This window comes from Sus scrofa, chromosome Y (assembly GCF_054392235.1).
Source record: "Sus scrofa isolate SSC_HxYL_T2T_F1_AM1 chromosome Y, Sscrofa_HxYL_maternal_Yorkshire_Landrace_v2.0, whole genome shotgun sequence".
Classification (NCBI taxonomy): domain Eukaryota; kingdom Metazoa; phylum Chordata; class Mammalia; order Artiodactyla; family Suidae; genus Sus; species Sus scrofa.
Window position 1 is genome coordinate 14,646,391 of NC_139402.1, and position 25,214 is coordinate 14,671,604.

The 25,214-nt window shown below is 43.0% G+C and overlaps 1 protein-coding gene across 1 annotated transcript in view; it reads right to left on the reverse strand.

The window, feature by feature from the left end:
* LOC146394387 (heat shock transcription factor, Y-linked-like) overlaps positions 1–19,566 on the reverse strand; it is a 60,491-nt gene extending 40,925 nt beyond the window's left edge. The window contains exons 1-2 of the mRNA XM_085009140.1: positions 19,508–19,566; positions 18,242–18,281 (exon numbers count right to left, since the gene is read on the reverse strand). Of these exons, the coding sequence (XP_084865266.1) occupies positions 18,242–18,281; positions 19,508–19,566 (99 nt within the window). The remainder of the gene's footprint in view (positions 1–18,241; positions 18,282–19,507) is intronic.
* Positions 19,567–25,214: the final 5,648 nt, after the last annotated feature.

The following is a 25,214-nucleotide window of genomic DNA, read 5'->3' on the forward strand; positions in this document are numbered from 1 at the left end:
CTGTTTTGGTACCAGTACCACATTGACTGGATGTTTGTGGCTTTGTAATAGTGCCTGAGGCCTGGGAGACAGATGTCTCCTGCTTGATTTTTGTTCCTCAGCATTGCTTTGGCAATTCTGGGTCTTTGGTGGTTCCATATGAATTTTTGGATTGCTTGTTCTAGTTCTGTGAAAGATGTCATGAGTAATTTGATAGAAATTTCATTGAATCTTTAGATTGCTTTGGGTAGTATGCCCATCTTTACAATATCAATATTTCCAACACAGGTGCATGGAGTATATTTCTATTTCTTTGCATCTTCTTTAATTTCCGTGATTAATATTTCTAATATTTTTAATATTTCTTAGCATATAAGTCTTTTACCTCCTTGGTCCCATGTCTTCCCAGGTATTTGATTTTTTGTCCTGCCATTTTAGAAGGTATTGCTTTTTGTGTATTACTTTTCTAAAATTCCATTTTCAGTAGAGAGAAACATGACTTATATCTGAATGGTCACCTGATATCCTGGCATTTTGCTGAATTTGTTGATCAGTTCATGCAGTTTATGTGTTGAGTCCTTAGGGTTTACTATATATAGTATCATGGCATCTGCATAAGTGGCAGTTTTACCTCTTCTCTTCCTATTTGGATGCCTTTTATTTCTTTTGTTTATCTGGTTGCTGTGGCTAGGACTTTCAGCACTATGTTGAATAACAGTGGTGAGAATGGGCATCCCTGTCTTCTTCCAGATTTTAGTGGAAAGTCTTTTAGCTTTCCTCTACTGAGTATTACCTCACTGTGTGTTTAATTATGTTAAGGAATGTTCACTCTATACACACTTTGGTAAGGTATGTTCCCTCTATACCCATTTTGATCACAAATGGGCGTTGGATTTGTCAAATGCTTTCTCTCCATCTATTGAGATGATCGTATGGACATTCTCTGATTCCACCATCACCCTAAATACCAAAACCAGAAAAAGATTCCACGAAAAAGAAAACTATAGGCCAATATCTTTGATGAACATAGAGGCATAAATTGTCCATACAATTATGGCCATCCTAATCCAACAACATATACACAGAGAAAGTAAAATACATGATGTTCATTTTGCCTGAGATGTTTCTTCTCTAAACAATTAGAGCTTGATCAAAATGTGTTGGAGACCACTGAATAGCTGAACTGTGCAGAAGGCAGATATCTGTGGGATGCAGAGGTTTAAAGTAGAGGGTCTCCTTCAACGACAGGATATTCATGTTATTCTGTAAACAACTGCACTATGTCCAAAGACTACCCCTTTTGATATCACTAAGAAGAAAATCTAATCTTTGCCTATGGCCATTCCTGACCAATAATCTAGTAATCTTCCTTTATCCCTCTAATACTAATCTCTTTGCCGTCCTTAATAAAAGTCCTATGGGCTAAATCCTAGGCCCCACTGGTTCTGTGGAACAGAGTGTCACCTCATCCCCCACTTTCTAAATGTAACATAGTCTTGAGTGTTTTGAAGAGGCAACCCTCTTCCAGGTTTCCCCATTGCCATGCAGTGCTGGCCACAGCAGAACATTTTAAGAATCCTGTGAAAATTTTCTGGGTTATATTTATCTAGGTTATTGAATTTTTAGGTTCGCAATATTCCACTGTTTTGTCGATCCCAGGGAGTTATTCTAGTTTATCATGGTGATTCTTTAATGTCCTATTGAATTTCCTTGGCTAGAATTGTTGACAATTTTTGAATCTATGTTTACTAGCATATTGGCCTGTAGGTTTTAGTTCTTCTTCTATTCTTTTTCGGTTTTGGTATGAAAGCAATGCTGCTTTTACAACATGAGACGGAGAGTATTTCCTCATTTTTAGTTATTTGGAAGAGTTGGAGAAGGACTGCTAGTGATTCTCCATTAAATACTTTGTTGGATTCATCAAAGTGCTTCTCTTTCTTCAGAGAGTGTTGGATACGGCTTCCATGTCCTAAATAATTTTTGGTTATGTTCAAATATGGTTATTTCTTCCTAATTCTGTTCTGGTACATTGTGTGTTGAGGGAGGAGGATGAAGATGGTACAAGAGTCAGATGTTGCACTCACATTCTCCCACAACCACTAAATATAAACACATCTACATGTAGAACCATTCAGACAGAACATCTAATGAACCCTGACAGAAGACATTAAACCTCCACAAAGGCAAGAACCCCTTGAAAATTGGGGTAGAACAAATTTAGAAAAAAAATAGAGAAGGGGAATGAGGACGGAAAAAGGATTCCTGAGAGGGAGTTGAGAATCAGAAAAGGAACCCACACCTGCAAGTCACCTAACCAACTGGGAAATCAACCAAAATATAGGGACCTCATGGTACCAGAGCAAAGCACCACAGCTGTACTGAGGAGGGCAAACAGAGTGAGATCCATACAGATCCTCTGCATCACCACCCCAAACACCACAGCTTGAGATGTTCAGGTGGGGTATGTGTGTTCTGAGACTCAGCTTCTGAAGGTCAGTTCCAGAGAGAGGACAAGGTTGGTTGTGTGGAGACACCTGGAGGTGTCAGAGAGCAGTGCACCATGGGCAGGTGAGTCAAACACCACAGCTGAAGGAGCCTGGGAGGAGGTCTGGACCTAAAGGAGAATAAAGGCCCCTCTGTTTGGGATGGCAAAAGGAGGAGGGGTGAATCACCATAGAAAATGCTTTCCTAGCACACATATGGAATCCCAGAGGGTTGGGTAACTCTGGGGCAGGATATGGTTGGCAAGAGAACACTTACACGGGTTAGGGGACACAAGATGTTTCTTGAGTTGGCTAAAGGGTGGTGTGGGAGCTAAGCACAATGTGGTGGCTCTTACATGAGCTATAGGTGGTGGTGACAAACAACAGTCATCATTTCAGAAGCCATAGAGGCATGGCTGGTAGCTTCTTAGCATCACTGAGCAGGCTTCACCTGTGGCTACAGTCACCTCAGAGGTTGGCAAAAAGGGCGAACTGCAACTGGGCACCACACTTCGTTGCTCTCACTCCCCTGGGAACAAGCATGCCCTGCTGCTGCCACTGCTAAATGCTCCAGTCAGTGCTCACACATGCTCAATCAGTGTCACTGCCCAGGTTCTTGCAACTAGGAGCAGCCTGTGTGGCACCTCTTACATGGGCTAAGCCATATGGGTTGCTGCTTGCATGAACTAAAGTTGCCATGGTCAACCACCACGATTACCTCTGATCACATGTAGGTGTGACCTGACTCCACTTGGGCCTCATGAACAGCCACCACGTGCAGCCACAATCACCACAGAGGGTGCCTCATAGAGGGTACTGTGATTAGAAAGCAACCGTTTTTGCCATCACTCTAATGGGAACTCACACACCCTGACACTGTAAATGCCAAATGCTCTGGGCACCGCCTAAATCTGCCTGAGACTCAAAACCACTTCCCAGGGCCCTGCAACTGGAAGTTGTTGATGCCATCCTGCTGCAGGTGCTTGCTATTGTCAAGAGCCTAGCAACCAGGCGCTGACCACTATCCCTCCTCATTGCCTCCTTCTCCCTGGAAACATCCTCTGCACACTGGGGATAACAGCCTGCTCACACTGAAGAGTCACCAAATGTCTAAAGACTCTTGTGAATAATAGATAGCAACACCTAACAAATTATCAAGGGAAGCTCTTGCATAGGCAGAGCCCTCCTAGACAAGAGTTTGATTTCCCTAAACTCACAGAAAAAGGAAAATGTAAGCAAAGTGAAGACGCTCAGGAACAGTTCCCAGTTAAAGAAACAGGATAATTCACTTGGAGAAAAAAACAGAAGTCTGCAGTCTAAGAGTCACTGAGTAAAAAAGGGAGGTAGTGAAAATATTGAGGGAATTAATGGTGAATATGAAGGAACTGAGAGTGGATCTATAGGGTAACGCAGATTATTTTAGAAACCAACTAGAAAATATATGGAGAATAAAAGAATCATTAGAAAATTCAACTTCAGAGTTGCAAAGTCAGTGAAAAACAAAAAGAGCCAAATGAATAATGCCGAGAAACAAAATAGGGTCTTGGACAATAGAACAATAGAAGTCACTAAGTCAGGAGACCAAGCATAAAGCCATAAAGCATAAAATAAAAGCAATAGATCTGTGGCATAATACAAAGCAGACCAATCTATGTCTACCACAGATTCCAGAAGAGGAAGACCAAGAGAAGTGGACTTGAAATATATTTGAAGAAATAATGGCTAAAATCTTTCCAAATTTAAAGCAAACACATACCAAGATGCAGGAAGCACAGAGAATCCCAAACATGTTGAAACCAGACAAGTCCGCACTAAGACAAACTATGTTAAAAATGGGAAAAATGTAAAAATAGAGAAAGGATATAAAGGCAGCAAGAGAAAATGACAATAAGGAAGATTTCATTATAGGAAACCACAAAGGCTCTCATCTGATCTCTCCTTAGAAACACCACAGGTCAGAAGAGAGTGGCAATTTACACTCAAAGTTCTAAAAAGGAAAATTCTGCAGCCTAGAATAATCTACCCAGCAAGAATATCCTTTAAAAGGGAAGGAGAAATGAAGAATTCCTTCCACAAACAAAAGAGAAATTCGTACGCAGTAATAAACCATTCTAAAGGAAATATTGAAAGTTCTTCTCTAAATAAAAAAGAAGGGAGAAGAAATAGGCTGGAGGAAATCACAATTGGATAGCAATCGCTTAAATGAGTGGATATACAGTTTTAAAAGGAAAAAAGTCCTATTTTAAACCGACAAATCACCCAAGAACAGCAAAATGACAAACATGATGATTAATAAAAAAATAAAATCATAGAATGTGAGGAAGGAAAGTAAGAAACTCTAGATGCTATTTTTTAAAAATATTATATGACTATCTGACTAAAGTCAGCATATATAAGAAATGCTTAACATACTTAAAAACAAATCAAACCCGAGTATTATATTCACAAATCTAAAAAGAAAGTACACAAGCATAAAACAAATGAAAGTCTTACAGCCCCACCCCAAAAAAAGGAGGAACTATGGAGAAAAATAGAATAAACAGGAAAACAAGGTTTTTAAATGGCGATGAACCAGGATTAGGACGTAATTCCCTGTGGACTCGAATGTGTTAACAAAGCTGTTTTACATCCTTCTCTGGTGTCCTCTGAGGTGATTTCTGGGAATTCTACAATGGTGCAGGTGATCAGATAGATTAGCATGCAAAAACAAATAAACAAACCAAAAAAAAGGGGGGGGAGAAGATAATACAAACCGATCTGATCTGCAAGAACTATGAATGGAAGACAGCTTCACAATTGGTGGGTCATAGAGATAACATCTAAATGAATCAATTATAATGTCAGAAAGTAGAAACAATGAATATCTCAAAAGGAAGAGATAAAAACATATATGGAAGGTATCCTGTAGAGAAGAAAAGAGATAAAAATAAAGCATATATAACCTAAATATAATGTAAATAAGTAGATACAGTAAAAATTTTCAGATGATGTAATTAAACCCCCAAAGTTGTGATTAAAAATTGTCCTTTCCTCACCTAATCCATAGAAAGATCAACCAAATCAGAGGGATCTCCAAATGCAGAGAAGAGTGCAGCATTAAGTCTGAGATCTGAAGATCAGTGTGAAAACTGAACAGATCATCCAAACTACTGGCAGAGTCACCAAACATGGGGATGCTGGGGTGGGGGCTGGGCAATAAGACCTCGGCTCCAGAGGTTATTCCCTGGGAACAGGCTGGGATGGGTGGTGCAGCCATGGTGCTTTGGGGGCTAGGAAACATTCCGTAGGGTGGGTAAGGCAGAGACCACTCCAGGGGACTAGGAAGCAGTCTGTTGGTTTGGAAGCAGAAACTGCTTGAGGAATTAGGAAGCAATTGGTCAGGTTGGCAGGGAAGAGACGAACCTGGGAGTCCAGGAAGTGGTCTGTCATATCGGCGGGTCAGAGACTGCCTGGGAGTCTAGAAAGTGGAGCATTGCGGGTGGAGGGAGCAATATGTTACGGGCTGGAGAGTGGAAAGCCACATCAAAGGGAACCTGGGAGAAGAGCTGGATCTGCAGGAGAGACAAGGCACCAGTTTTGGGAAGGGTAGAGGAGGAGGTGTGGGCTGACATAGAATACACCCCACACCACAGCGAGGTCACTTGCCTGCCAGCTATCAGAAATCCGTGCTTCCCATAGCATCCCCTCTCCCCCTATGCCATGCTAGAGTGCCAGACCTGGAGGGATGTCCTCAGCATTTGAGGGAAGCTGACCCTGCCCTGGCCTGCCTGACCTCTGGAGGTACTACACTCCTGAGGAGCAGCTCCCCATACTGCCAGCCCTCTGGAAAAGGACCTCAGCCCAGAAAAGCTAGAACAAGTTGGCCCAGCCATGCAAAATCTGCCTCCATTCTAAGGTGGTCCTGCCAATCCCAGCTGCCCTGGGGAAGAGCCCAGTGGGTTCTCAGCATCCTGGCTAGCCGTTCCCACCCTTGGGGGGTTCTGCACTCCTGTGCTACAGCTTCCCAGTACTCTCAGGCCCCTGCAAGAGCCCCCACCGTCCAGAAAGCTAGAACAAACTTGGCCTGGCTGTGCACAATCTGCCTCCATTCTGAGATGGTCCTCCCAATTCAGCTGCCCTGGGGAAGTGCCCCTTGGTTCTTCAGTGGCCCAGCTAGCCACACCTACATTCAGGGGGTGCTGCACTCCTGAGGAAGAACTGGCCCACACGGGCAGCCCCCTGCAAGAGCCCCCACAGCCCAGAAAAGCTAGAAAAGCTCAACCCAGCCATGCAAAATCTTCCTCCATTCTGAGGAGGTCCTGCTAATTCAGCTGACCTGGGGAAGAGCCCCTTGGTTTCTCAGCAGCCCAGCTAGCTGATCTCACCCTTGGGGGTTCTGCACTCCTGTGGAACTGCTACCGAACACTGCCAGCCATCTGCAAGAGCCCCTATAGCCCACAAAATCTAGACCAAGCTCGTCTTGGATGTGCAAAATCTGCCTCTATTCTGAGGTGGTCCTGCCAATTCAGCGGACCTGGGAAAGAGCCCCTTGGGTTCTTAGGGGCCCAGCAAACTGCTCCCACCCTTATGGGTGCAGCACCATTGTGGAACAGCCGCTCAGCACCACCAGCTGCCTGGAAGAGCCCACAGCCCAAAAACATCAGAGGGACCTACCCAGCCATGTGAAATCTGCTTCCATTGTGGTGCAGAGCTCCAAGTCAGGTCTGCCATCAGGAAGTGCTCCTTTGCTTCAGAGAGACCCTGTCAGCCCTGCCCAACCTGAGGAAAAGCCATGTGGCTTCAAACACCAACCATGCCAGCCCTTGGAAAGCATTCCAAAGCAGTGCCAAGGCAAACCCTGTCCAGCCACGGGGAGTCAAACTGTACCAAGAAAATGAAAACAAAAAGCAAGATGAAAAAGCTGAGAAACCACCTGCAGTTAAACCAACAGGAGAACTCACCTAAAGCAATCAACAAGGAAATAAACCTCTGCAGTCTGAGAAACTTGTATTTCAAAAGAGAAATAGTGAAAATACTGAAGGAATGAAGACAAGATATGAACCAGTAATGCAGATGTCCTCGGAATGGAACTAGAAAATATAAGGAGGAGTCAAGAAAACTACAAACTTCGTTGGCAGAGATACAATCTGAACTAAGGACAGTGAAAACCAGGATGAAAAATGCAGAAGAACAAATTAGTGATGTGGAAGATAGAATAATGGAAATCACACAATCAAGTCAGCGGACAGAAAACCAAATCAAAAAAGAGGAAAGCCAATACAAGAGGCTTATGGGAAAAAATAAAGTGGGCCAATCTACACATCATAGGAATTCCACAAGGAGTAGAAAAAGATAAGGGGATGGAATATATATTTGAAGAAATTATCGCTGGAAAATTCCCAAACCTAAAGGATACTGAATTCAAGATACAGGGCTGCAAAATAGTTGAACCCAAATAGACCCACACCAAGACACATTTTAGGAAAAATGGAAAATGTTAGTAATAAAGACAGGATCCTAAAGGCAGTAATGGAAAAGCAGAATGTTACCTATGGAGGGGGCAATATTTTCACAGACATCAAGGAATATTGAAAAGCCACAGTCATCAAAATAGTGTGGTATTAGTATCAAAACAGACAGACAGACCCATGGAACAGAATAGAGAACCTGGAAATAAACCCTGACACCTATGGGCAATTCATCTTTGACAAGGGAGACAAGAACATCAAATGGAAAAAGAAAGTCTATTCAGCAAGCATTGCTGGCAAAGCTGGACAGCTGCATGCAAATCAGTGAAACGAGAACACACCCTCACACCATGCACCAAAATAAACTCCAAGTGGCTGACAGACTGAAATAGAAGACAGGACACCATCAAACTCCTAGAAGGGAATATAGGCAAAACACTCTCTGACATCAACCTCATGAATATTTTCTCAGCTCATTCTCCCAAGGCAACAGAAATAAGAGCAGAATTAACCCAAAGGGACCTAACCAAACTCTTTGTTTACTTCTTTATCGGCTGCTCCATGGGTTTAGAGTACAGGAAAAGTGATTTTACTCTCACCCTGAAACTTCCTGAGCCTGGTACTGAAATGAGGATCTTTACACCAGTTACTGTGTCATCACTCTCCTGGCCTCCTCTTTTCACCTTGCTAAGTTACCTCTTCGTTTGTAGAGTCCCCTTCCCATCCACAGTCTCTCTGCAAGTTAAACTGTACACATCTGGATAAATATAACTAAAGACAGAACCTATATGGAAGATGGCGGAATAGAAGGACTGGTGTTCAACTTATCTCCTAAAAACAACAAAGTTCACAACTAAAGACTGAGCATTCTTCACCCAAATGGGCTGGAAACCGTAAAAGAGACGTCCTACTCCAGAAGAAAAAGAGGAGGCCACATGAAGAGGTAGGAGGGGCAATTTCACGATATAAACAACCCCATACCTCCCCAGGGGGGTGTGGAAGCTCCACAGACTGGAAACTAACCGGCCCACAGAGACTCACCTACAGGAGGGAGAGTTCTGAGCCCCACATCAAACTCTGCCATGTGGGGATCTGGCACGGGGAGAAAGAGCCCCTGGAGTATCTGGCATTGAAGGCCAGTGGGGCTTGTGTGCAGGAGCTCCACAGAACTGCGGGAAACAGAGACCCCATTCTTCAAAGGCGCACACAAACTTCCACATGCACTGGGTCCCAGGGCAAAGCAGAGTCTCCATGGGAGTCTGGGTCAACATTGACCACAGTCCTTGGAGGACATCCTGGGAAATCAGGGGTGAACGTGGCTCATTGTGAGGGAAGGACATTGAAAGCAAAGCTCTTGGGAATATTCAGCAGCCACACGTTTCTCTGGAGGTGGCCATTTGGGGAAAATGCCAGGCCCCACCAGTCAGTCAGCTGCTGAGAGGCCCCAGGACAAACAACAACCCAGGTGGGATCACAGCCCTGCCCCTCAGTAAACAGCCTACCTAAAGACCCCTCAGGCACACAGCTGCCTCTAATCCCATCCAGAGGCTAAGCCCCACCCACCGGAGGGGTTAGGATCGGCTCCACCTACCAGGGGGCAGGCATCAGCCCCTTCCATCAGAAAGCCTACAGCAAGCACCCAAACTGACTCCAGCCACAGGGGGGCAGACATAGAAGTAAGAGAGGCTACAACTCTGTTATCTGTAAGAAGGTCACCACACCAAAAACCTATAAACATGAAAAGACAGAGAACTATAACTCAGATGAGGGAGAAAGGGAAAACCCCAGAAAATCAGCTAGGCCATGAGGAGAATCTCAGCCTCCAGGAAAAAGACTTTATAGAGTGTTGATGCTGGAGATGATGCAAGACATTGGAAATAAACTGGAGGTCAAGATGGATTACTTACAGGAACCACTGTCCAAAGAGATGCAAGATATAAATCTTAAACAAGAAGAGATGCAAAATACAATGCCTGAAATAAAAAATTCACTCGAAGCAGCTAACAGCAGAATCCTGGAGGCCGAAGAATGAATAAGAGAGGTGGAGGACAGATCATTGGAAATTACGGATGTAGAACAGAAAAGAGAAAAAAGATTGAAAACAAACGAAGAGGGTCTCAGAGAACTCTGGGACAACATTAGAGGCACCAACATCCCTATTAGAGGGGTGCCAGAAGGAGAAGAGAGAGAGAAGGCGACAGAAAAAAATATTCCAAGAGATAATAGCCAAAACCTATGCTAACTTGGGGAAGGAATCGCTCACTCAAATCCAGGAAGCACAACGAGTACTATATAAAGTAAACACAAGGAGGCACACCCCAAGACACATATCAATCAAACTGACCCAAATTCAAGACAAAGAGAAAATCTTGACAGCAGATAGGGAAAAGAAACACATAGCATATAGGGACACCCAACAAGGGTGTCGGCAGATTTTTCAACAGAAACTCTGCAGGCCCAGAAGGGAGTGGCACGATAGACTTAACATGATGAAAGGAAAAATCCTCCAACCAATATTCCTCTACCCATCAAGGCTCTCGTTCAGATTTGAAGGAGAAAGCAAAACCTTCACAGATAAGCCAAAGCTGAGAGAATTCAGCGACACAAAACCAGCCATACAACAAACACTAGAGGAAATTCTATAGGTGGAAAAGAACAAGAGAAGACGGGAAGAAAAAAGAGCAGCAAAAACAAATCCATAGCAATAAATAAAAAGGCAATGAGAACATACATATCAATAATCACCTATAATGTGAATGGACTAAATCCCCCAACCAAAAGACGTAGACGGGCTGAATGGATACAAAAACAAGACCCGTACATATGCTGTCTTCAAGAGACCCATAGGGACACATACAAATTGAAAGGGAGAGGATGGAAGAAACTATTTCATGCAAACAGGAATCAACAGAATGCTGGAGGAGCAAGACTCATATCAGACTTTAAAATGAAGAATACTTTCAGGGACAAAGAAGGCCAATTACATAATGACCAAAGGATCAATCCATGAAGATGATATAACAATTTTAAATATCTATGCATCCAACGCAGGTTCACCACTATATATAACGCAACCGCTAACAACCTTAAAAGGACAAATTGACAATAACACAATCATCGTGGGGGACTTGAACACCCCACTTACAGCAATGCACAGATCAACCAGACAGAAAATCAATAAGGAAACACAGGTCCTGAATGATGCATTAAACCAGATGGACATAAGAGATATTTATAGGACATTTTATCCAAAAGCAACGGAATACACATTCTTCTCAAGTGCACATGGAACAGTCTCTAAGATGGATCACATCCTGGGCTACAAATCCAACCTCGGTAACTTCAAGAAAATCGAAATCACATCAAGCATCCTTTCCTACAACAACGCTATACGGCCGGAAATCAACAACAAGCAAAAAACTGCAAAAAACGAAAACACATGGAGGCGAAACAACATGCTACTCAACAAGCAATGGATCACTGAAGCAATCAAAGAGGAAATTAAAAATTACCTTGCAGCAAATGACAACAAGATACAACACTCCTAAACCCTTGGGATGCAGCAAAAGCCGTTCTAAGAGGAAAGTTTATATCCAAACAAGCCCACCTCAGGAAACAAGGAAAAGCTCAAATAAACAAGATAGCTCTACATCTGAAGCAGCTAGAGCAAGAAGAACAGACAAGACCTAAAGTTAGTAGAGGGAAGGAAATCATAAAGAGCAGAGCAGAAATCAATGACATAGAAACAAAGAAACCCATCGAAAAGATGAATGAAACGAAAAGCTGGCTCTTTGAAAAGATCAACAAAATTGATAAACCCCTAGCCAGACTTATCAAGCAAAAAAAAGAGAGGACTCAAATCAATCAAATTAGAAATGAAAAAGGAGAAGTAACATGGACATCACAGAAATACAAAGGATCCTAAGAGACTACTATCTGCAACTATATGCCAATAAAATGGAAAAACTAGAAGAAATGGGCAAATTCTTACATAAGTACGATCTTCCAAGACTAAACCAAGATGAAGTAGAAAAGACAATTGGGCCAATCGCAAGAACTGAAATTGAAACAGTGATTTAAAAATTTCCAACCAACCAAAGTCCAGGGCCAGATGGCTTCACAGACGAATTCTATCAAACATTTAGAGAAGAGCTAACACCTCTCCTTCTGAATCTATTTCCAAAAATTCCAGAAGAAGGGATACTCCCAAACTCATTCTATCAGGCCACTATCACCCTGATACCACAACCAGACAAAGACACCACAAAAAAAGACAACTACACGCCAATTTCACTGATGAACATCAATGCAAGTATCCTCCACAACATACTAGCAAACCGCATCCAACAATACATTCAAAGAATTGGACATCATGATCAAGTGGGATTTATCCCAGGGATGCAAGGGCTCCTCAATATCCTCAAATCCATCAGGTGATACACCACATTCACAAACGGAAGAAGAAAAACCATATGTTCCTCCCAATAAATGTGGAAATAAAGCCTTTGACAAAATCCAACACCCATTTCTGATAAGAAACCCTTCAGAAAGTGGGCATAACAGGAACCTACCTCAACATGATAAAGGCCATATATGATAAACCCACAGCAAACATCATTCTCAATGGCGAAAAGCTGCAAGAATTCCCGTGGAGATCAGGAACAAGACAAGGATGTCAGCTCTCACCACTACTCTTCAACATTGTCCGGGAAGGCCTAGCCACAGCCATCAGAGAAGTAAAAGAAAGAAAAGGAATCCAAATTGGAAAGGAAGAAGTGAAACTATCCCTATTTGCAGATGACATGATACTATACCTAGAGAATCCTCAAGACTCTACCAGAAAACTGTTAGAGCTCATCCACCAAATTGGCAAAGTCGCAGGATACAAAATTAATACACAGAAATCGATGGCATTTCTATACACTAACAATGAAAGAGAAGAAAGAGAAATTAGGGAAGCAATCCCATTTACCATCGCATCCAAAAGAAAAAAAAAAAAAAACCTAGGAGTAAACCTACCTAAAGGGACAAAAGACCTGTACTCTGAAAACTATAAGCCACTGATGAAAGAAATCAAAGATGACACCAATAGATGGAAAGATATACCATGCTCGTGGATTGGAAGTGCTAATATTATCAAAATCACCATACTACCTAAGGCAATCTACAGATTCAATGCAATCCCTATCAAATCACCAAGGAGTGTTTTCACAGAACTCGACCAAAGTGTTTTAAAGTTTCTTTGGAAGCACAAAAGACCCACACTAGCCAAAGACATCCTGAAAAAGTAAAATGGAGCTGGAGGAATCAGGCTCCCGGACTTCAGACTCTACTACAAAGCAACAATCATCAAAACCGCATAATATTGTCACAAAGACAGAAATAGAGATCTCTGGAACAGGGGAGAAAGCCCAGAGGTAAACCCACACACCTACAGCCAACTCATCTATGACAAAGGAGGCAAGAATATACAATGGAGAAAGGACAGCTGGTTCCGTATGTGGTGCTGGGAAAACTGGACAGCCACATGGAAAAGGATGAAAAGAGAACACTCCCTAACACCATACACAAAAATGAACTCCACATGGATGAAAGACGCAGATATAAGACCAGACACTATCAGACTCCTGGAGGAAAACATAGGCCAAACACTCTGATATAAACGGTAGCAACATCTTCTCGGATCCACCTCTCACAGTATTGACAACACAAACAAAAAGGTACAAATGGGACCTAATCAAACTTCAACGCTTCTGCACAGCAAAGGAAACCCTAAACAAAACAAAAAAGACAACCCACAGAATGGGAGAAAATCTTTGGAAGTGAAGGGACTGACAAGGCATTCATGCTCAAAATTTATAAACACCTTCTGCAGCTCCACACCCACAAAACAAACAACCCCATCGAAAAACGGGAAGAAGATCTAAACCGACAGTTCTCCAAAGAAGACATACAGATGGCCAAGAAACACATGATAGGATGTTCAACATCACTCATTATTAGAGAGATGCAAATCGAAACTTCTCTGAGGTACCACCTTACACCAGCCAGAATGCCCATCATCCAAAATCTACAAACAATCAGTGCTGGAGAGGGTGTGGAGAAAAAGGAACCCTAGTACACTGTTGGTGGGATTGTCAATTGGTGCAACCATTGTGGGAAGCAGTATGGAGAGTGCTCAGAAAACTAAACCTAGAACTCCCATTAGATCCAGCAATCCCACTCCTGGGCATCTACCCAAAAAAGCCGTGACTCGCAAAGACATATGCACTCCAATGTTCATTGCAGCACTATTTTCAATAGCCAAGACATGGAAACAACCTAAATGTCCATCAACAGAGAAGTGGATCAAGAAGATGTGGTACATATACACAATGGAATATTACTCAGCCTTTAAAAGGAGCAAAATACTGGCATTTTTTTGCAACATGGATGGACCTAGAAACGATCATGCTAAGTGAAGTCAGCCATACAATGAAACACCAACAACAAATGCTTTCACTGATCTGTGGAATCTGAACAAAGGATAGACTGAACTTCTCTGCAGAAGAGATGCTGACTCACAGACATTGAAAAAAATTGTGGTTTCTGGAGGAGACAGTTTGGTGGGTGGTGGGATGTGCTTGGGCTTTGGGATGGAAATCCTGTGAAATCAGATTGTTATGATCATTATACAACTACAGATGTGATAAATTCCTTTGAGAAATATATGTGTGTGTGTATGTGTACATACATATATATGATTAAAGACAATATTACCATCCAATTTAGTCAAGCATCTCATGACTAAGAGGAAGGAAAGCACTGTGCATCAATGCTAAATAGTAAAGAGATGCACAGCCCAAACTAAATCTCATTCGTTATACAGGTAAGTTCATACAACGTATTATAGGCATCTTTTCAAGATAAAACTTTTCACTCTCTCCTATGGTTGTGATTCAAGGTACAGTTTGCAATTTGGAGCTCAGAGACACCTGAATTAGGCTGTCTTCCCCTAATAGCCACAAAGGTGACTTCTTTCATATATGATCCAGCCATTCTAGCACGCCAAAATTCTCAGCCACGGTTTAATGAGACATTTTAAATTCTTAACATGAACTCCTATGTTTTTCACATATACATAATATTTTATCAGCCAATCCCCCACAAAATCTGCATGTGTAAATCTAAGGGCATGTCCTGTGAAGAAAATAGACACTAACATTCTCCAAAAAAAAAAAAAAAAATCAGGAGAAATCACTGTCAAATTTCATGAAACTACATTTCATGGAGTGTCTATCTTCATGAAATGTTTAATGAAAGGAAAATTCACGACCATTTGTTAATACAAAGCATTCTGACTTAAGAACTGCATTACACTAAGACATAGTGCCAAACTAGACACTCTTTCTAGTTGTGAAAATATTCCGTCCTTAAATGTGATAAATATGGAAAGCATCATGTATTTTTGACACATATTAAATATTTACCAAAGCTGGAATGGGAAATCACTCACATCATTTTTGTAACACTTCTTTCAGCCATGAAGCCACAGAAATTATTACCAAAAATGAGGTCTCATTGTGCAAAGGAGCAGCTTGTTATCCCATATTAAGACCACTTCATAAAATCTAGGTCCTATTTTATGTTGCTACTCCTTTGTTTCTGGACTCCTACACAATAATGTTCAGAAAACCAGATCAATGCACCCAAACTGCTGAGACCCTTATATTTTCCAAATAAGAACCAACTCTCTGGAACAATGATGGCCCTGACTACCTTTTGGCTTTGTAAGTTCCACCGCACACCATAACTTGGCAAATTCTCACCCTCTCCACCTACCCCTCCATGACCCTATCTTGGAACAGTCTCACCCTTTCCTCATATGCATCTTTTATAGCCTGAGGCTAAGCCTGACACTGGTTACCTCAGCCACAAGCCTCTAGGAAACCTGCAACCCCATAATGCCAGGAAGGCCTAGCCTTCTCACACATCCCCTGGCCATTTCCTGGTCACAAAACCTATGGGAAACCTCAATGCTCCTGACTCTATGCCCTACTTATTTCCTCACCAAAACCCCTCCGCCTATTTCCTGTTCTAACAAAAGAAAAAAAAAGATTACTATTCCATGTAATCTTGGATTATATCCTTTGGCTCTTTCAAGAATGGCAAGTTTCCTCTTACACTCATATAAGTCGTTTTTCTTATAAACTCTCTTGTTATGACTTATCTCCTACTTGTTGGATTTCCTTAATGGTATGGGCCTTACATAAACACAAATCTCTACTTCATGAATGCTTAGCATATATTGATAGACATACCAACAAGAATCATATTTGCTGTGCTAATATGACTATGAAAATGTGAGGTTCCCAGCAGCGTGGAGACAGACCCCCATTGAGCCCATATATGGCTGTTCAACTTGGAGACCTGCTGTGGACAGCCTCTCCCAGAATTGGATGCTCCGTTTGAGCAGCAAGAACCAACGGACTGAGGAAAACACCTGGAGGCATATGTTAACTTCTATAGTGATGAACTGCTCTCTGTCATGGGACTTGACCCCCTACTCCTCCCTTGACCTTCCCCTCCTCTTTCTTCATTGTTCCCATCAAAGATCCTGGCGTGAACTCCCACCGCAGATTCCTGCCACAGATCCTTTATAAGCCTAGCCCCTCCTCACAGTCAAGGCTGGTGCCCTCCTGAGCCATTAATAAATCTCTCCTGTTTATCAAATGCCCTTGCCCACTCCTCCCTCAGCAAACTTCACATATGGTGCTAAACCTCAAGCGGGAATGTTACGAGAATGGGAATCAGATCAGTGGTGCCCCAAACTCCTGGGTTTGAAAGCCAGAGAGCAGCAGGCAGGGGCAGCTCTTCCTGGCTTAACCTCTGGAACCCACCCAGGTTTGGGTCCCTGATTCAGGCTCCTCTGCACAAGTCCTCTCCTGCTCAGTCAGGCAGGAACCCCTAATGGGGAATTCCACCTTTCCATGACTGATTCTGCATCCAGCACTTGCCTTCTTATACTTGGGTGAGAAAATGTCACTTTTCTGGGTCTCCTGTCAGCATGGCTCTTGGGCCCCAGTTCCTCTGGCACATCAGAGTACAACCTTCTGCAACAAAGCATCACACTAGGTCTGTAGAATGCATAGACACTTGGCCCCATCCCTCTCATCTGGGGACACCCACATCAGCGAGAAACCTCCCTCTCTGTCCCTCAGCATCCACTATCCAGACTTTAGAGACACTCAGCCTAAGAAGTGGCACTCCCTAAGGTGGCCCCTTCCTTAGCCCACGTCCCCTCTTAGTCCTCATCATGGCGAAGAAGCCCTCCACTCCTCCACAGAACACACCGCTTGGTTGCCTCTTATGGAATTTAGGTATTCCTAAGAGGAAATGTTAGGTCCAAGCATCTTTACTTCTTCTGTAACTCCGTGTGCACAGGATAAACATTAGCTAATGGCTCTCAATGCTCCCAAAATGCCACTTTCAATTTTTTTCTATAGTGATGTTGTATTTGTTTTTCCATTATAGCTGGTCCACCGTGTTCTGTTCATGTTCTGCTTCATCACTGTACAGCGTGGTGAGCCCCTTCCACATACATGTATGCATTCTTTTTTCTCCCTTTATCATGCTCCACCCTGAGGGACCAGACAGCGTTCCTAGTGCTACACAGCAAGATCCCATTGCTAATCCAATCCAAAGGCACTAGAAGGCATCTATTAACCCCAAGCACCCCATCCATCCCACTCCCTCCCTCTCCCTCTCCCTCTTGGCAACCACAAGTCCACATTCAATGTAAATAGCTTGAGTGACCTCAATAACGTTTGTCACTGTAATGACGGGTGGCATGAAAGGCGCTGTGTCTTTACTCTCAGACCACACACCTCCCTCTGTTCTCCCTGCTTCACATTTCAAATTCTTCTCCATCATTCATGTCATAGTCCCTCTCATTCTGACAGCTCCTGCTTTGATCCTGCAGACCATTATTCTCCACAATACAAATCTCTCCATGCCTCCAGCTCTCCCCCAACACAAAATCCTCCAGTCCCCTACCCAAGTTGTCCTCAGCTTCTCCCAATCCTAATCCAGATACTGACCCCTCTTCCTCTCCTCCTCATACAGAGTTCTGTACCCAGCTTCCTCCTTCTCCAAACACCTCCCAACCAGCTCCTTTGGTCCCTTGAGGGGGAGTTGCCAGCACTGGAGGGATTGTCCAGGTCCATGTCCCTATTTCCATGTCCAACCCCTCCCACTTAAATTGAAAAACAAAAAAGATGAGACTCCTTCTCTTCTGATCCCTCCATCTACATTTAAGGAATTTGAACAAATCACTCAGTCCTGTGACCTTACCTGCCATGGTGTTGATGTCGCCTTATCCTTCATCCTCGACCTTGTGGAAAAGGAAAGGGTCTGGTTAGACACTCAGGCCCACACAGAGGAACTCTGCTGGCAAAACAAGAACCAAAGAGTGCAGGCGGTAGCATTCCCAAAACAGGATCCAAACTGGGACTCTCCAGTCGATTCCCAGGCCTTCAGACACCAGAGTCACATGGTAACTTGTCTCATAGGAGGACTATGTGAAGCAGGTCTTAACTACAAAAAAGAAAAAGAAATTAGACAGAGCCCACATGAAAAAACTGCTTTCCTTCCTGATTAACAGAGGCACTTCAAAAAGATACACAGTTATACCTTTCCCATTTGGAGGGAATCTTTCCTTCCACACTCCCTTCATCTCTCAGTCTGTCCCTGACATAAGGCACAGATTACAAAAGTGGGAGGATGGGCCTCAAACCCCTCAGCAGGATGTCTTCACGCTCACCTTCAAGGTCTTTAATAATCAGCATAAAGAGGCTGAAAGCCAACACTTAAAAAGAGATTGGGCTAAATACAAAATGCAGGCAACTGCCATTCAGGGCTCCCCCAAATATCAGCTCTCTCCCCTGGACAATGGCTCTAAGACACTCCAGGCCCATGCTGCAGGTGTGATAAGAGAGGCCACTGGAAACCTCTCAGGGGACGGCCACACCCCTCCCTGCAGAGAGACCAGAATCCTTGGACCTCAACAGGCCAAGCCACCTTGGCAGGATCACAGAAGACTGAGGGTGCCCTGGAAACCCCTGCATCCCGGACCCAAAACTACTACTCGGGTGAAGCACCAGGTAACTCTGCTAGTTGTAGGTAAGCTGGTATCCTTTCTTATCAACACAGGGGCCACTTACTCAGCACAACCTCAATTAACAGGTCACAAACACCCCTCTCAAGTCTCGATTGTGCATGTTGGTGGTCTCATCTCCAAACCCTTACCAAAACCCCTTCCAAACTGCACCCCATCAGGGACACCCTTTAGCTGTTCTTTCCTGATATTAACCAAGTGCCCAGCCCCAACTCTTGGCAGAGATATTTTATCTAATTTCAGAGCCTCCCTCAGACTTCTCACTCCTGTCTCTCTTTCCGAGCCCTCTCTCCTCCCCCTTGCTCATCTAGAACATGATAAGCTACCTCTCCCAGCCTCCGTTCTTTTGCCCTGGGTGTGGGAAACCTCCACCCATTCCATAGCTCAGCAGCTTGCTCCCGTTCAAACTGAGTTAAAAGACCAGTCCGCAAACCTCTGCCAACCTCAATACAGGCCCCTGACCAAAGTCACTAATGGAATCGTAGGCATAACCAGGGTCCATGTCCCCTTCCCATGTCTGACCCATACACTAAACTAATCCAGACCCGGGGACCAGTGAAGGGCATGCCATTCTTTCAGTCCCTTTTATCAGCCAGCCTTCCCCTGACAGACACATCTACACATATTAGGACAGGGCCCACAAACTCCATGCCTGGACTAATTGACAGGGCCTTTAAGACTCAGGGAAGAGGCTCCTCAGTTCTGAGGGAAAAGTTTTCTGCCCTCAAGGAAACAAAGTCATCCCAAGAGAAATTTGCCTGTGTCCTTGAGATGCAGGTGTTCTGCCTGGACATCTGGAAGCCTTAGCTCCACCATCTTTCTGAAATAGAAATTTCAGGAATAGGGGTACATTTTGCAAGTTGAATTCTCAGGGTCAAGGAGAAATCGTAGGCCTTTTGTTCTAAACATTATTAAAAGATGTTTAGCCACCTAGACAAGTGACCTTGATTTGTTCCATCTGTCAGGGACCCAGTTTGAAGCCAGTGTCTCTTGCAGCTGATGGGTTTCACACAGGTGTACCTTATTCATGGCTGAGACTTTGGAATGGGAAATCTGAGCTTCCTGTTTTGTATGTATCGTTGTTTGTGTTGTGCATGTGTGGCCTTGCCAAAATTACTTCATCAAAAAGCTCTACTTAATTGGCTTGAAGGAAATTAACTCTTATATGAACTCTCAAAATACATAAGGTAAGGTAATTTTAGATTCACATGAACTGGAAAATATTCCGTGTTAAATTAACATCTGATATTAAAGTTAAAGTAGGTTGATCTAACTTAAATGGGCATGTCTTCAGAGTCATTGGCAGAAGCTTTTCTTATTGCACCTAGGTTTGATAAAAGTCAAATCGGATGCTGAGGCTTCAGTTACTAAGAAGGGACAGCAACATCACTTAAGACTATTTTCGGTGTTTTGGTGCTATGCTGTGATGTTCTGTACCAGGAAACACATACTTTTAGAAGTGCTAAAAAGTCCATCCAGAAAAGTAGACATTGTGTTTTCAGTAAAGAAGGAAGGAGGAATGGAATTGCATTCTATTAAGGGAACAGAAAGTAAGTCTGTCGTGTAGCTTGTTATTTTGAATGGAAAGCTAGCAGACAGAATAATACGGATACAGAAAGTGATGGAAGATTTCTGCGAAGTGGACACTAGACAGGATTTTCAAGCTTGGTCGGGACTGACTGGGAGTTTAAAGCTAAAAAATAAACTAACTTTAAAGGTAAGCTCGTGTAAAACTTGAATTAGGTTTCTGTCTCTCTGCTAAAAGAAAGGTTTCTGAACCTTCTTAACCTTACCTTGTTCATACTCTTGATAACAGGTTACATGAATCGATTGGCCTTTAATTTGTATTTGCTTTTGAAATCCTTTGTTACGTTGGTTGAGTGACTAGGTAATGTTTTACAATAAAGTGAGATTCTACTTGGCCAGGTGTTTAAATTTTGCATTCTCTCTCTCGCTCTGCGTGTGTGTGTGTGTATTTGCAAATTTCCTAAGTGTAAATTACCGTGTTACAGGGGAGAAATTGTCGGATGAAAGGTATGAACCCAATCTATAAAGATATAGCTCACAACTTACTCCCTCATTCTCAGACATTTGCCATCCTGATGACCTTGTAGCATGGGAAAAGTGTGCCCCTAAATCAGAGGAGGGAAGATAGGTAAGCAACAGCTGTGAATTCAAGAGCCATGACTGTGGGAAATCCAAGAGGCAGCTTGGTTCTTCCTGGCTCCCCAGAAAACCCATTAATGAAAAGAAATGCTTTGAAAATATGTTCTCCATTTGGGGTATTCCTTCTACAGTTCTAGGTTGACAATATCTGGTGAAAATGAGGATCATTTTAGAGACAATCTTGTGACTCATACTCTAGTTCTGTGTTTTGAGGTTAGGGTTCACTTTCTAAAACTCACTTCCCAAATAGTTCTTTGAGGCTGTGTTACAATATTTCAATGTTTAAGGGGGGTACAAAGAACATAGTCTCAGCATGGGAAGCTGAGTGCTGCAATCTGTCTCTGGGAGAATATCTGATGCCCCACGATAACCAGGGGGTTATACATTCTGGGAAAGTATCATTTAAAGGGTTGTCTCCAGCCTAGATGGAAGGTCTCTTGTCGGGAATACTTAAGTACCATATGCACAAGCAAAGTGAATAAAATACCTCTGAAAATCTCTAGTTCCCTCTTAAGAAGGACATCCACATTGCACTGGTCTACAGAGAGAACTACTGACATCAAACTCACCCTAAAACAAGGCCCTAATAACAGAAACACCAATGCCTGGACAAAAAGAAGTCACCATCAGAGGGACACCACTATCACAAGATTGCCCCCCCCACGACCACATGGTCATTTGTTGACCTTCTCTTCTACCTTGGTGGGTTTCTCCCCTCCAAGGCTCTTCTCAGTGATGTTCCTAGGTGGGATCCCCTCATCTGTCCAACTAATACCTGCTCTCACAAGGGCACAATTATGTTTCCTTCAACTGTTACTCAAGCTCAATCAGCAGGTAAGACTTTAGCCAAGTGACATAACACTCCTGGGCTACATTAATCGAAATTTAAAGGCTCTCTTGTGTTGGGAATGTTTCAACTGTCAAGGGATAACCAGCCTAAGAACACTGGGGAGTACAGCTGAGTGGACAAGTCAGAATGAAATTTCCTTTAAAGAGAAGGAACAGACTAATCCAGCTGAACAGCGATAAAACAGGGCTGTTTTGTGTGAAGCTTTTCAATTTTCATTTATGACTTTATGAATACTGCTTTCCACATTTTTTTAAGAGACCACAAATATTTTCTTATGTTTTTCCACTCCTTATCAGAATAGGTTAAGTTGTTTTTTTATTGCCACCAATATATTGCTATATTTTCTACTGCACAGCATGGTGAGCCAGGTACACAGACATGTTTATATTATTTTCTCATATTATCTTGCTCCATCACAAGTAAGGAGAAATAGTTCCCAGGGCTACACAGCAGGATCTCACTGCTTATCCATTCCGAAGGCAAGAGACTGCCTCAATGAACTCCAAGCTCCCACTCAATCCCACTCTGTCCCAGTCCCCCTCCCCCTGGAAACCACAAGTCTATTCTCAAAATCCATGTTTTTCTCTTCTGTGGAAAGCTTCACTTGTGCTCTAAAATAGACACCAGATATAAGGGTTATCATGTGGTGTTTGTCTTTCTCTTTCTGACTTCCTTCTCTCAGCATGAGATTCTCTAGGTTTATGTTTTATTCACTGTCTCCACAAAATTGCTATTTCTTGCATTTCCAGAAGTGTAACTGAGTCACTGAAAATGATATATAGTTCCATATGAGATCAGTGGTCTCTAGATATGGGAACATGCAGCAAGAGGGAATATTTTCCTGGACCATAATAGACGAGGAAGATGGGTGGTCCAGAGACTTTTGGCTACTCCTAGTATGGCTTTGTCCAGGACTAGCACATTGAGTGGCCTATCTGTGACATCATTGCCAGACCTAGCAATGTTCATTGCTGGCACTGTGAGATGAAATGGTCATGAAATGCCTCCCCAAACTACGGTCAAATGTACGACCATGGGGGAGTATGGCCAACTGTGACCTCAAGTTAGCACTTGCCTAGAGGCTCTCCGTGCAGGAAAACTTGAGGCACAGCAGCTGTTGACCTGCAGCACCGGCTGAGCAGAGCTCAGGGAGGTGAGCAGCGGTGAGGCACAGGCCTTCAGACCGATTTCAGGTGAGGATCTCTATGGGCCCAAATTCTTGCATCTTCTCTCATCTAGAAATACAGAGATCATTGACCATGGCAACTGCATGGGCCAAAAGGGAGAAAAGGCAGAATGGAGTAGCTGTGGGTCAGACATCCAAGGAAGACTAGGAAATCTTATGGAAGTAATTTTAGGCAATCCCTTGTATTGCCAAGAACTTAGGGTTTATGTGCCCTGTCAGACGTGATGACACCAGCTGTTCTCAAAGCAGCATCAGCTGGCAGCGACAACCTTATATTTTCACGGTCTTCTCTTATAGCAACAGAAAGGAGACAACATGTTTTATGACCAATAGTTCCTGTGATTTATGTGTTAATACCACATCACGTGTTAAAACCTACTCAGATGAAACTACACTCCTCCTTCAACAATACTGGTATCAACCCATGTTTAATCTTATTTTTCCTTGCTTCCCATCCTCTATGGTAGCATATACCATGTCCATCCACAAGTACTCCTCACCCCAGGCCAGCAGGAAGCAGAGAGAGAAGAGTAGACATTCATCCCTATCCCATATAATGGAAGGCTTGAATGAGAGGATCCCAGGAGGATGGAGACAGACTGCCATACACCCCAACTATTGCTGCTCACCTGAGAGACTTGCTGTGGACACCCCTCCCAGAATGTGGAAGTGCAAGTTGGGCAGCAAGAAACGAGGACCTGTGGGAAGCAACTGCCTGCACAGACTAACTGCCTACATGGATTAACTGTGCTCTGTCATGGGACTTGAGTCCCTACACCTCCCTTGACCTTCCCTTTCTTCTCCATTTTCCCTGCCGCAAGGTCCCACCGTGGACTCCAACCACAGACTCCCACCACAGATGCTTTATAAGCCTAACACCTCCTTGCAGTCAAGGCTGATGCCATCGTGGGCTCTGCCCAGCCCCCTAAGAGACCCTAATAAATCCCTCTTATGTACTATTTGGTCTTGTGCCTTCCTCCCTCAACAACCTAACGGAAAATGTTTGGAATATTGTTTAACACACAGACTACTTGCGTAGGATACACAGAAAACTCGATATAATAAAATCAGTGATACCAGATCACAGTCAGTTTTTAACAATGTGAAAACATTATGGTATAAGTTTTAGCGTGTTCAGTTCAAGGGCATACATAATCTTCAGAATGTGGTACACCCATCAATTCCTCAGTTCTCATTGTATCAATCCGCAATGAAATCTCATAACTTTGGATGGTACTTCCCCACATTTCCTCTCCTAACACAAGCAACCATCAATCATTTTTGGCTCTATGACTATAGATATTTTGCCTGGTGCCCAGGGCCCTTCCATGTCTTGGTTAGTGACAAAGGTCATGGTTTGTTTTGTTTTGTTTTGTTTTTGATTGTGTATTTGTTTCTTTTTTCTTTTCTTTTTGTCTTTTTATTTTTTGGACTGTACGTGGGGCATGCAGAAGTTCCCAGGCCAGGGATTGAACCCATAGCACGGCAGAGATCAGAACACTTTTGTAACAAGCTAGCCACCATAGAACACTGGCTATGTTTTTCTGAATATAAATACTGCACCGATTCTAGTTATCCACTCTCAAGAGCTGCATAGCTTTTGCTTCACTTTGCCGTTTTTTTTTTTTTTTTTTTTTTTTTTCTTCCATTTACAATGCCTTACATAACAGGCACAAGTGCTTACGTGCACGAGAGAGAACTTGCGTTTACTTCAGGGATGAAATGGATTTATATATTTATGTGTTTTTTTATTAAAAAGATTCCATTGGAATAGGATCTCATTTGCTGATCTCATTTTTTTTTCTCTCTTTGGGTTACTGTTCAAGTACGGAGCTCATATTTTATATTAACTGGGCTAATTTCATAGAGAAGTAAACCCTGACTGAAGATGATGCTCAGATTGCTAGGAGACTAGAGTCTTGTGATGTCACAGCTACTCAGGCTGGCA